At 41.3% G+C, this 12,572-nt stretch overlaps 1 protein-coding gene across 1 annotated transcript; it reads right to left on the minus strand.

The window, feature by feature from the left end:
• Positions 1-2,621: 2,621 nt before the first annotated feature.
• Positions 2,622-8,804, minus strand: LOC137282137 (ankyrin repeat domain-containing protein 23-like). The gene is made up of 4 exons (XM_067813865.1): positions 8,684-8,804; positions 3,982-4,014; positions 3,655-3,708; positions 2,622-3,037 (listed from the first exon to the last, which is right to left on the minus strand). Exons 1-4 carry the CDS (start codon positions 8,802-8,804, stop codon positions 2,622-2,624), a joined length of 624 nt encoding a protein of 207 aa, XP_067669966.1.
• Positions 8,805-12,572: the final 3,768 nt, after the last annotated feature.

Here is a 12,572-nt window from a genome sequence, read left to right on the forward strand (position 1 = left end):
TAAACATTTGGAAATAACACTAAAAGGATACAATGTTGTAATTGTTTGTAGTGTAACTACAGAGAGTGAGTGAGATGAGTTTTACGCCGCACTCAGCAATATTCCAGCTGTATGGCGGCCGTCTGTAAATAATCCAGTCTGGACCAGACAATTCAGTGATCAACAACATGAGCATCGATCTGCGCAATTAATGCAAACTTCAATTACAGAAAATATATATGTACTACTATTGAACGAACAGTGAAGCATATTGAGAAAATTCCATTGTTTTCTATGAAACTATTTAGTCTCGCGTAATATAATGCCTGTTTAAGACAGCGGTAATGCAATGAAATTCTTGGAAATGAAGCCACATCACACGCGTTGGTATATGGGGATTCCCCACGTCACAGATTTTCTCACAGAGAAACTGCTGTTTTCATTTTAGCGTTTTTAGATCGAAAGCTAATATGTGCAATAAAAACAACACCCAACACCACATTTCCCATATTATATTAAGTACGTGATTTTCGAGCCTTGGCGATAACCCGCTGCGAGAGAATTACCTAATTAATATAAGATAATCTGGAAAGATAATCTGTCATTCCCCGTCTTTCGCTTTTGTCCAAATCCACACACCAATGTCGTCTTTCTCCGACGTTGCTTATACACAAAACACGCCATGACGCCAACTAACGTGGTGTCTCAGTAGCAGCAGTACACGTGATGGTGATGCTGGTACTCTGTTGATAATGGTGCAACATTGGTCAAAATACATCTTCACATTCACGAGAGGATGGAAGCATAAGAAATAGTTTACATGGTGAATAGAACCATCCATTTAACTCGCCACACCCTTCTCGTGCTTTCTATAATTGCTTATAATTTGTGACACTTCGTATTCGGTTACAATATGGATTTTTGTATTGGTTACTGTGAACAACACATTGCGAAAAATATAGTGTGTGTCTGTGTGCGTGCGTGCGTGCGTGAGTGTGGTCTTTGTGGACGTTTGACGTCGGAGAGGAAAATCGGGACATATATATGTCCTTCCTCTACATCCCTGACTTTGACATCCAATACAATTGTACATATATACCACGCATATATAAACACTTCACAGTTTTAAATTCTGTGGAAAATTCCCTGTTTCTTGATACTATCCACTATTATCTCAGGAGAAGCTAAAGTGCTTAAAATTGCATTTCAAAATAAGCTTCAGCGTAAATGTCGTCATTTTTCAAACTGCACAAAATTGAGATTCACAGCGTTATTTGCAGTACTATATGTTTTGAAATGTGAAAATCGGATAATTACTGGGAGTAATGAATTTCAAAAATAACATATTAATGATCACTGATATCAAGTTTTCATGTAACCAGTAATGATAATTCTGAAACGTCGCCGATGAACCCAGAATCGGTTGGGATGTTTTCGAAAATACACTTACATGAACGCCGAAGTGCGCTTTCCGCCATATTGGTTAGTGTTTACAAAATCACGTTTCGAGAAGGCCGGTATTGAGACGCCTATTACATCACGTATATTTCATAGTCAGCTGCGACAAATGCATCATTGAATTCCCCACACATCTTAGAATCAAATCACTAATGGTCTTTGTCACCAATACCAACTGTCTAGATAAAACGAAACGAAAGATAATTGGTATGAAAACGAACGCTGTGCTCGAAAGACAGCGCTTGTTTGAAATGTAAACAAAGAAAAAAATCCAATTTTACACTGCATAGCATTTTCGGTAATATTCCAACATCCAGCCGTCTAATCATTGCTTACAATGGTTCAATACGCTTAGTATATTCAGGGGAAGAGTATCGTAGCAAAAATAGCAAATTAAAAATAGATACAATGAAATAATTTGGTATTTCGTAAAAAACTGTCAAACTTTTAGTGCAGCCTGACGCCATGACTGAAGCAAAATCACGCAGACTTTAGGAAACGCTTTATGAGTTTAGTTTTACGCCGGCCTTATTAATATCCCAACAGTATTACGGCCTTCAATATCGGTAATAGGCATCACACATCGTATCCATGGGAATCCAAACCAGGTACTCGGCGTGATTTAACAACAAGGATACCCTGATCCGCCGAGTGCTGCTCTGCACAGGTGCTACCGTAACCCTGGCACTAAGCAGCACTGAAACACTAGGCACAGACAACACCTGGCCACGTCGGTGCCTTGATCACAACATCGTGACGTCATCAGCAGTGTGACGTCACTGTGCATTTGGCACCGCGCCAGGTGGTTGAACCTCGGCACAGTCTGAGGTCAGAGAGTGCAGCGAGATGTAAACAAACATTTTGTTGTTGTCTGTTTCACGATTAACGAGGAAATTATGACACATGATTAAAACAGAACTACATCACGAGATGCAGGGTTCATATACCAACGACATATCATCAAGATTTACAGTCAACAATGTCCTTACCTGATCCTGTAAAGTTCCATAAACAACAAAATGTCTGAAAATATTCTCAACAAATTTTATTTCACCTACAACACAACAAATATTCTCACCTTGATAAAGAATTATAAACAACGCGACGACGTGAACGGCACAAACCACGACAGCGTCAGTAACGACATGTCCTCCATCATTGTCTACATCGACACTACCGTCACTTCACTGTGTACCACGTGACACCAGGAGATCCCACAGTTGACGATGTCCCCAGCGTCTCGCAACGTCGGCGGCGGTCTGCCCGATGCTGTTGCTGGCGTTGACGTCCACCGCGTCCAGAGACAGGACAAACTCCACCGTCTCACTGTCTCCTCCCTTACAGGCGTAGTGAAGGATGTTGTCACCGACATCGTCCACCAGTGACACATCAGCGCCTCGACTCACAAGCAGCTTCACCACATCTCTGTGTCCCCCACCTGCTGCCTCCATCACCGGCGTCCTCCCGACGTCATCTCTACCGTTGACGTCAGCCCGACCTGTGTCCAGGATCCGCTTCACCTCCACCTGTTTCCCCTCCCTGCAGGCGTAATGGAGGTCGTCGTCTGCCCGGGCGTCTCTGCGTGCGGGAGTCGGTGTCGCTGTAACACAGAGTAAACTCTGTACACAGGTCGGACATCTTTATCTTACAGCTGCGTTGTTCACATCTTACACTGATGATACAAAACTCTTGATACATAATCTATACATGTATCATGGCTGACGACAAACTGTCAGGGAATGACAAGAACTAGTTCATACTTTTACACGTTAGAATGTTAACACCGTGAGAATGTAAACTGATAGTTCTAACACAGTTTTGTGAGTATACGGAGAGTTGTCTCCCCACTACAACACACGTGACATTGTCTCCACCCACCTCGTATGTCTTGATGGGGTCCCAGACTTGCGTGTGTCCCTGCTCGTGGCTGTGGAGACAAACATGAGGGTTAGAATAAACCAGATTCATTACATTATGTTAATTACATTATATTGATTTCGATATATTCAAAGCGTTGTTTCTTAATTACATTTATCATCGATGGTGTTATATTACAAATATATGACATATATATCAATGAGCAGAATGTATGGTACAGTTTTCGAGGAGATGACACCGGGATTGTGTTTAGGAAGGACAAAGGTTTCTGACAGATCTGAGAGCCTGACACCATGGTATACTAGCGACTAGAATATCTGCATCACCACACCCTCCCACCTACCAGGTACTTCCGTGTTCGTCCAGGTTTCAGTGCTTCCATCTCGCTCCAGGCTGTAACACACAATATGTCATGTAGTAGACTTCAACACAGAATATGTCATGTAGTAGACTTCAACACAGAATATGTCATGCAGAACACACTTCAACATAGACTATATGTCCTGTAGTAGATTTCAACACAGGAATCATATATTGCCCAGGAAACAACTTACTACAACAATGTGGAAGCATTAACATATGTTGACTTGCAGTGGTATTATTATTTATGGTGGTTTCACCTGAATTGACATCATACATCAACTTATATATAATGCTGCACGCTACCTTGGCTGTCTGCCTTCTTCCCTGTGACTGGACCTGTAAATAACAAAACAAACATCCAGTCAACTGTTATATGTTTATATGTATGACACCCAGTCTCCCGGTCGGCAGTCTCCCCTGACAACATACATCTAGGGTTGAGTAGGTTCTATTCTGGTAGAATGGGGTCCGTCAACCCTAGTGCTTGTGTGCTTGTCAGAATATTGGCGTATTGTTTTACATACAACAGGTTCACATAGTTCACATGCATTTGCCAGGACGTTCATTTATTGTTCATTACGAACAGTGATATAGAAAACAGAGCGACGGAGGTCAAACTGACTCTACTGTGGTATATACCGTTTAATATCTTGCCCCTGGATATAGAAGCAAAATTGTCATACCCACCATAACCAGGGCATCCACATCGGAAAATAACTAAAACATGGGGTTCCTTTGTAGCCTGGGAACGTTTGTTGATGGCAGGTTAAAGTGGAATTCAACACGCTCTGCGACATCTGCACTTTACGGGTCCCTGCTTTCGTAATTATTACAGGATTACAGACAACAGGTGTATTCTACAGTGCGCTGTGTAGACTTTCACAGTTCCACACTGAAGGTGTTAAGACTGAAAACATCACCTTCTTGAAAACCCGACTAGCTAACACTACAAACTCACCGCCGTGTTTGTAAATCAGATATTGCTACGCTTTACAAAATAACGACGCTACAATCGCCGTCCAATGTAAAACATGGACACGCACATTATTTTTGTCTTGTTTAGTCAATGTAAATGTAGCCTTCTAAACATTTTATTTCTAAAGTCTATCAACAGTACTAGTCTATCAAGTTACATTTATTATTTTGTAAATGCTTATGAACAGAGCAAACTGGAGAAAGGTAATGGTGGCGGCTGTTTATTGGTGTTAGGAGTTTCTCCACGACCCCACAAGTTTCACAGCAATTTCTACTCATGAAGCCACCATGCACACGAACACTAATCCAGGGTTCCCAGTAAGGGCAGACCAAAATTATCTGACTTTGCACTGACCTTTTCCTGATAAGTACAGATCTTCTTCTGACAATATATGCAAGTGTCAAACACTATCCCCCTTCCTCCCCTGCAGCAAGTCCCAAACACTTATCCCGTCATGCGTGTTATAAGTTCATGCAGTAGATTGTACTTGTTTTGTTAATTTATTACATTAACCATGGTATCCAGCCACATTTTAACATGCAAGTACCTGCTGCCTGTATCCTAAAGTAGTATTGTCCACTCAGCTCTGTTCATGGCTGCATCTGTTTAACTAATGGTTGGAAATACAGTGTTAACAAACTTACCCCGCTACCGTCATCACACAACAGACACATCTCACTGCCAGCCGGGAAATGCCCAGACCAGCGACACTGGTCGCGCTAAGGTGCGAGTTATGACGTCATTGTGACGTGTCACGAGAGGAGAAACACCGACTTTGGCGCTCGATTGCATGTGGTGCTCGGTAATCCCTGCAGCCCGCCACGCTAATGAACGACCATCCCGCCCCCTTCCCCAAACCGCCACGCCTGAATCTGCCCGATATACAACAGTCAACATTTACTGTGCTGCTTCATCATGTATTGCAGGTGCGAGATCTAAGGCACGGCTGACTTTACGTTTTACAGTCACTAGACAGGTGCACACATCAATGGACTGAATAACGAAAGTAGCGTGGATTTGTCTGCTGAAGTCTACGTGTTACCCGAGATATGCGCTTATATGTATCTCTGTAGCAATTATTACCAACACCTACACTCAATACTACCGCAATTTTAAGACAGCAGGTCATGTAATTTTGATGTCAGAACCGCTTATCCTTGTGTAATACGAGTTTAAGGAATTTTTAGTACAATCGCCTCCGTGAAAAAAAAATTAATAACTCTGCCTTTAAAATACTATGGACATTTTCACCCCAGTCACATGGGGCAAACAAAGGTTATGTTGCGTTCTATGTCTTAGTTATCTGGTTGTACAGATTCCATATGGGGTAAAACTGATCATTGTCTCTACAATATGCCCAGTGTAACGGAAACACAGATACAAAGGTATAAAACACATCAAAGATTTAAAGATTTATCACCTGGTGTAACTGACTTCACGTTTTGTGACGTACGTTCTCTTACATTCGACACGTGCTGACGCGAGGTGCACACACCAAACAATTACAGAAAACATAGTAACAATCAATACAACAACATATATGTATTTGGTGCTTTCGACGGTGCTCCTGACATCAATCACAGGATTTTCGGATCAAGTCACCACTATTTACGCAATCAAAAGTGTTATGAATGAAGAGCCGGGTTAGAAATGATCTTCAGTAACCCATGTTTATCGTCAGAGGCAACTGACGTGATCGGGTTGTCAGGCCGGCTGACTTAGTTGACACATATCATCATTAACCTATTTGCGGCGAACGAAGCTCATGCTTTTGATCACTGGATTGTTTGGTCCAGACTCCACTATTTTCAGGTCGAAGCCTGGAAAATATTGCTCCGTGAGGCGTTAAGCAACAGCCAATGCCAAGTCATTGATACGTCATTGAGGCTATACCTAACTGAACCGCAACACCAGCATCGTGTACTAGCACTGTCTCCAGTAATTTGTGTTGACCGATAATATTCTGAAACTGTATTGGCTGTAATCAAAACTCAAACGAGCATTTCAAAACGTTTTTCTTTTAATTGTTTCCTTGTATGCGTATTTCTCTGGGCGTTAACAGTGAGAGAGATATCTTCCCTGCCCACCTTAACGTTTTCTTAACCACCAGACTAGTGCAATAGTTTGACCAGCGCCCGGCAGTTACATGTATACACAAGGTATATGTGTGCCTTGTGTAAACACACATTCAGGAACAATACGTGTTATGGTGTTGCGATGATCGCAACCGTTCCCCGAGAAGGGGAGGTAATTTGTGATAGACCGCACTGAATTTACAAGATCAGATAACATACCGTCAGATCATTCCTTACTATCCCGGGAAAATAATGCTTTGCATCATAAGCAGTTCTCCAGTTTTTCTTTCACAAAGTACTCATACATTGCTAATGGTAATCATAAAACTATTGTTTTACAATCTTCAGGATATTAATACATCAATAGAGTACACAAACATATTGACTACAATTTGAAGACGAGTCATTCCGTGAATTATGTGTGGCTATACAAGTGTTCTGTATTGGGGGTGGGGCAAGGCACACAATATCATGCGGTTAGAAAGCTGTTCTGTATTGGTGGTGGGAAAAGATACACAGCATCATGTGGCTATACAGCTCTTCTGTATTAAGGGTGGGGTAAGGTATACAGTATCATGTGGCTTTTAAGCTGTTCTGTATTGGGGGTGGGCTAAGGTATACAGTATCATGTGGCTTTTAAGCTGTTCTGTATTGGGGGTGGGCTAAGGTATACAGTATCATGTGGCTTTTAAGCTGTTCTGTATTAAGGGTGGGGTAAGGTATACAGTATCATGTGGCTTTTAAGCTGTTCTGTATTGGGGGTGGGCTAAGGTATACAGTATCATGTGGCTTTTAAGCTGTTCTGTATTGGGGGTGGGCTAAGGTATACAGTATCATGTGGCTTTTAAGCTGTTCTGTATTGGGGGTGGGCTAAGGTATACAGTATCATGTGGCTTTTAAGCTGTTCTGTATTGGGGGTGGGCTAAGGTATACAGTATCATGTGGCTTTTAAGCTGTTCTGTATTGGGGGTGGGCTAAGGTATACAGTATCATGTGGCTTTTAAGCTGTTCTGTATTGGGGGTGGGCTAAGGTATACAGTATCATGTGGCTTTTAAGCTGTTCTGTATTGGGGGTGGGCTAAGGTATACAGTATCATGTGGCTTTTAAGCTGTTCTGTATTGGGGGTGGGCTAAGGTATACAGTATCATGTGGCTTTTAAGCTGTTCTGTATTGGGGGTGGGCTAAGGTATACAGCATCATGTGGCTTTTAAGCTGTTCTGTATTGGGGGTGGGCTAAGGTATACAGTATCATGTGGCTTTTAAGCTGTTCTGTATTAAGGGTGGGGTGAGGTACACAGTATCATGTGGCTTTTAAGCTGTTCTGTATTAAGGGTGGGGTAAGGTATACAGTATCATGTGGCTTTTAAGCTGTCCTGTGTGAGGGATGGGGTGAGGAGGAGTGAGGTACACAATATCATGTGGCTATAAAGCTGTTCTGTATTGGTTGTGGGGTGAGGTACACAGTATCATGTAGCTATAAAGCTGTTCTTTATTTTGGGTGGGTTAAGGTACACAGGGTCATGTGGTTATAAAGCTGGTCTGTATTGGGGGTGGGGTGTGGTACACAGCATCCTGTGGTTATAAAGTTGTTCTGTAATGAGGGAAGGGTGAGGTACACAGTATCATGTGGCTATTAAACTGTTCTGTATTGGGGGTGGGGTGCGGTACACAGCGTCATGTGGATAAAAAGCTGCTCTGTATTGGGGGTGGGCTGTTGTACACAGTGTCATGTGATTATAAAGCTGTTCTGTAATGAGGGTGGGGTTAGGTGCACAGTATCATGTGGCTATAAAGTTGTTCTGTACTGGGGGAGGGTTAAGGTACAAAGTAACATGGGGCTATAAATCTGTTCTGTTTTGGGGTGGGGTAAGGTACACAGCATCCTGTGGTTATAAAGCTCTTTTGTATTGAGGGTGAAATGAGGTACACCTATCGTGTGGTTATAAAGCTGACCTGTGTGGTGGTTTGGTGAGGAGGTACACATTGTGGCGTTGAAGGATGACACCTTGGGGTTGATTCCGTAGGAAGCGTACCACAACTGGCCGTAGGACCTGTCCGATTCACTCCTGGGCATTGAGAATGCCCTGCAATACCACTAGACGGGTCTTCTGGTCTCCACAGATCCCCCAAACCATGACACCAGCACCGCCGTATGAATGAACTTCTCTGATGCATGGTCTTGCTAAACGTTCCCCTTGTCCCCTTGTCAGCTTTGTAAAGGGTGAAACGGCTTTCGTCACAAAAGAGAATTCGTCGCCATTCTCGCATTTGCCATCTGTAAACTTGCCTTGCCCTTGTCTGTTTTGGCGATGTCTGAGGGTCAGGATCATGCCGCGGAAGGGCTGGTAAGCCCTTATACCTGCTGAGTGCAATCTCCGGGTCACTGTGCGACGACTGACACGATGCCCGAGTGCCGCTGCCGCCGTCGATGTCCGGATGTAGCAGTCTTCCAGGGGTGTAGTGACCCGTGGCCGTCCGCTTCTTGGCCTGTCTTGAGTGCTACCAGTATTTCTGTAACGTGTGAACAGCCTAGAGATTGTTGCTGGGGTACAGCTGAAGGTTCTGGCAATGTGAGTTTGGGAAGCTCCCATATCTCGCATTCCAATGGCTCGCTCTCGCTGAACTTGTGTTAGCTTCGGCATTTTCGAATGTGCTTGCAGTAGCTGTGATATGCCAGCGTGTATCGACCCCATTTATACCCGACTATTGCACGTGCATGCTAGAAATTTTCAACGATTACATGTTTTACCTTTTTCTCGTGCTAGGGATCACGTGGTTACATCTTCTGAAATCACGTGCATTCTGCAATATTCCCAGATTTCGGACAATTGTTGCTTTTGATATTTCAGTAGAATTTAGATACGCATAATTTCTACAAATCGATTTAAAAACCTTTGCCCGTCAGTTTATTTTACACTTTAACATTTTCTGAATGTTTCCGACATCCAGCCGTCTATTCGTTGCTTCGAATAGCTCAGTACCTTTGGAATAGGCATGGGAAGAGTATCGTAGCAAGATATAGTAGATTAAATGTAGATGTAACTCACTGATTTGATAATTCAACTAAATTGTCAAAGTTCCCGAGCAGCGTAAGGTCATGACAGACGCACAACCACACAGAATGATAACGGCAAATCTATTTAACAATACACAGATAGTCAGAATCATTCTGATTACTTACATCTCATAGTTATCTACAAACGATCGTCGTATCAAAGAAAAAGTGTTCGCAAAATCCTGTTTACCCTTGCTAGCAAAGCCGCCATTTTGTAAGAAATCGGTCAGTGGTAGTGACGTCAACATTGTAGTACATACTAGGCAATTTCTTTGAGGTGAAGGTCGGTGGAACCATCATTCAAGTATTGTTTTCATGAAACTACCTTCAGTATCTACATTTACCCTTGTTCAGTATCATTGCATACCTGGATATATATGTATTACATACGTTGTTATTATTTGAACGTTTTGGAATGCTTGAATAATATTTATATAGGAAATACACACATGTGGAGAAGTACACCATATTTAGACTTTTTACACAAGTGTTAGAAGATCATAGGAAGTCATGACTGCAACGTGTACGTTAGTCCTTATCATGTAGAATATTCAATAATACATTGAAACTGATGATCATTATCATACGAACAGGAAAATGAACAGCGATTTAGTTCGTCCTTATAAATAAAGTGATAATATTAATGGAAATTGTGCACATCTATGCACATATTTCGAGGAATTGTCTTGTTCATTGAAATTGTTTGTGCGCGTTTGTCAGAAACTTTTTTGATGATTCACTATCACGGTTTTACAAAAAAAAAATACATTCATATTTGATTAAAACAACTGTGATGACAGTATACCAAACTCTAAAGATATTCACATAAAAATTTATTTAAAATATATAATCGATGTCAGATATTAATATGGACAAATCATACATCCATATTCTAAGAGTTGCATACAAAAACCTATTATTTTCTGCATCTTTCAATGCTTAGTTATGAACAGATATAGCTACATAATCATAAAACAAAGAATAGTCGGGTGTTGTTAAATACTATTTTACAGTTAGGTACAGCTGATGTTAAACAGGTGCGCGTGTTGCTCATTGCACGAAACCATGTAATTGTTGACATATTAAGGAATTTGTTTCAGTGGTAAAAAATGTTTATTATTATTATTTTTTATCTCAAAAAAGCGTTAAATTCTGACATAGAATCCGAGGTCTTTCACGCAAGTAATCGAAATGTGCGATTTATATTTATCAGCAAACCATGTCGGCTTTTTCCGACCTCGCAAAATACATCACACAAGCCATGACGTCATCTAAGATGTTGCATTATTTTCAGTAATTTCATTGCATTTGAAGATAAAGCTAGTATTCTGTTAATAATGATATATAAACTATCTAACAGGAGAAGGTAATAAACAAATCATATATTGAGTTTTCTGCTCAATAGGGAGGAGGATTACCATCCCGGGCCTCCTCAGCACAGATCCTTAACACCTCTTACTCATCTCCTCTACATGGATGACATCGAGCTCCTTGCCAAAGGAGAGACCAATTTGAAAGAACAGGTTCTCCTTGTAGAGTCATTTTCTAACGATATTGGCATGACTTTTGGACTCGACAAATGTAGTACTCATCATTTGAAACGTGGCAAGGTAACTAAAGATGGATTGGTCAAGTTACAAGGGGGAGGAGTTATTGAGCATCTTGTGGAAGATCAGGCCTACACCTATCTTGGAATGCAAGTTCGAGACAAGCTCCAGAATGCCCAGATTCAAGATAAACCTCGGGCCGAGTATAAATCTCGTTTAAAGAAAATCTTGAGCTCCGAGCTAAATGCTCGAAACAAGATCAAAGCCACCAATACTTTTGCTGTGCCAGTCCTCTCCTATTCCTTTGGAGTAGTTGATTGGACAAAACAAGACATCCAGGGTCTTGACCGCCTGACCAGAAGGATCATGTCTGATAACAGAGCACCCTTGTTCATCTGTTAATCGTTTATATATGCCAATCAATTCAGGAGGACGGGGTTTGATTAATGTGGAAGCTCTTCATGACAGAATTTTATTGTGTACTTTTGCACATATTTATTTATCGGATGATCCTCTGATGATGCACGTCAAGACTCACGAGGAAAGCAAGGAATTCCACAACTATTTTAAGCGTGCCAAGGTTGTTGGACACAATCTGAAACTTGAAGTTGATTTTGCTGATGGTGATGTACTGCTGGAGTGAGTGAGTGAGTTAACATTTAACGTCACATCGGCAGTATTGCAGCCATATCGTGACGAGAGCATTCTTAAAAAAGGAATCTATGTATATGATAAAACCTGTCGACGAAGGACAGTAAAACAACTAGAATATCACAATAAGAAATAAAACTAGCATGAAAAGTTAAAACTAATATTCCTATTCAGACAATACAATATAAAAACAGGCTATATGGATCACCAACAACTGAAGGTAGATCACCATACTAGGGGCCATGGGGACTTACAGTACTTCTGCTACCTGCATGGTCCCTATCTGGATTTACATCATCCCCTCAGCTGCTGGTGATTGTATGCAAGATTAGCCACAAATTAAAATAACACATATTCTACGTCTAAGACAAAATGGAAGATCAAATTTGACTTTAAATGTTTTGAGACTTACGTACCTTCTCAGGAGGACATTAATTTCACAGTGCTTTAACTCCCCTCGAGGATACAGCCACTAACACTCTAAGTTACTAATTCAAACTTCCAAGCATAAAATATTTATCTATTTACAATTCATTTAGCAAATCTAATTCTTTTAAAAATGCAATAATTAAATGAAAGCTAACAGAAT

This window comes from Haliotis asinina, chromosome 4 (genome assembly GCF_037392515.1).
Source record: "Haliotis asinina isolate JCU_RB_2024 chromosome 4, JCU_Hal_asi_v2, whole genome shotgun sequence".
Classification (NCBI taxonomy): Eukaryota; Metazoa; Mollusca; class Gastropoda; order Lepetellida; family Haliotidae; genus Haliotis; species Haliotis asinina.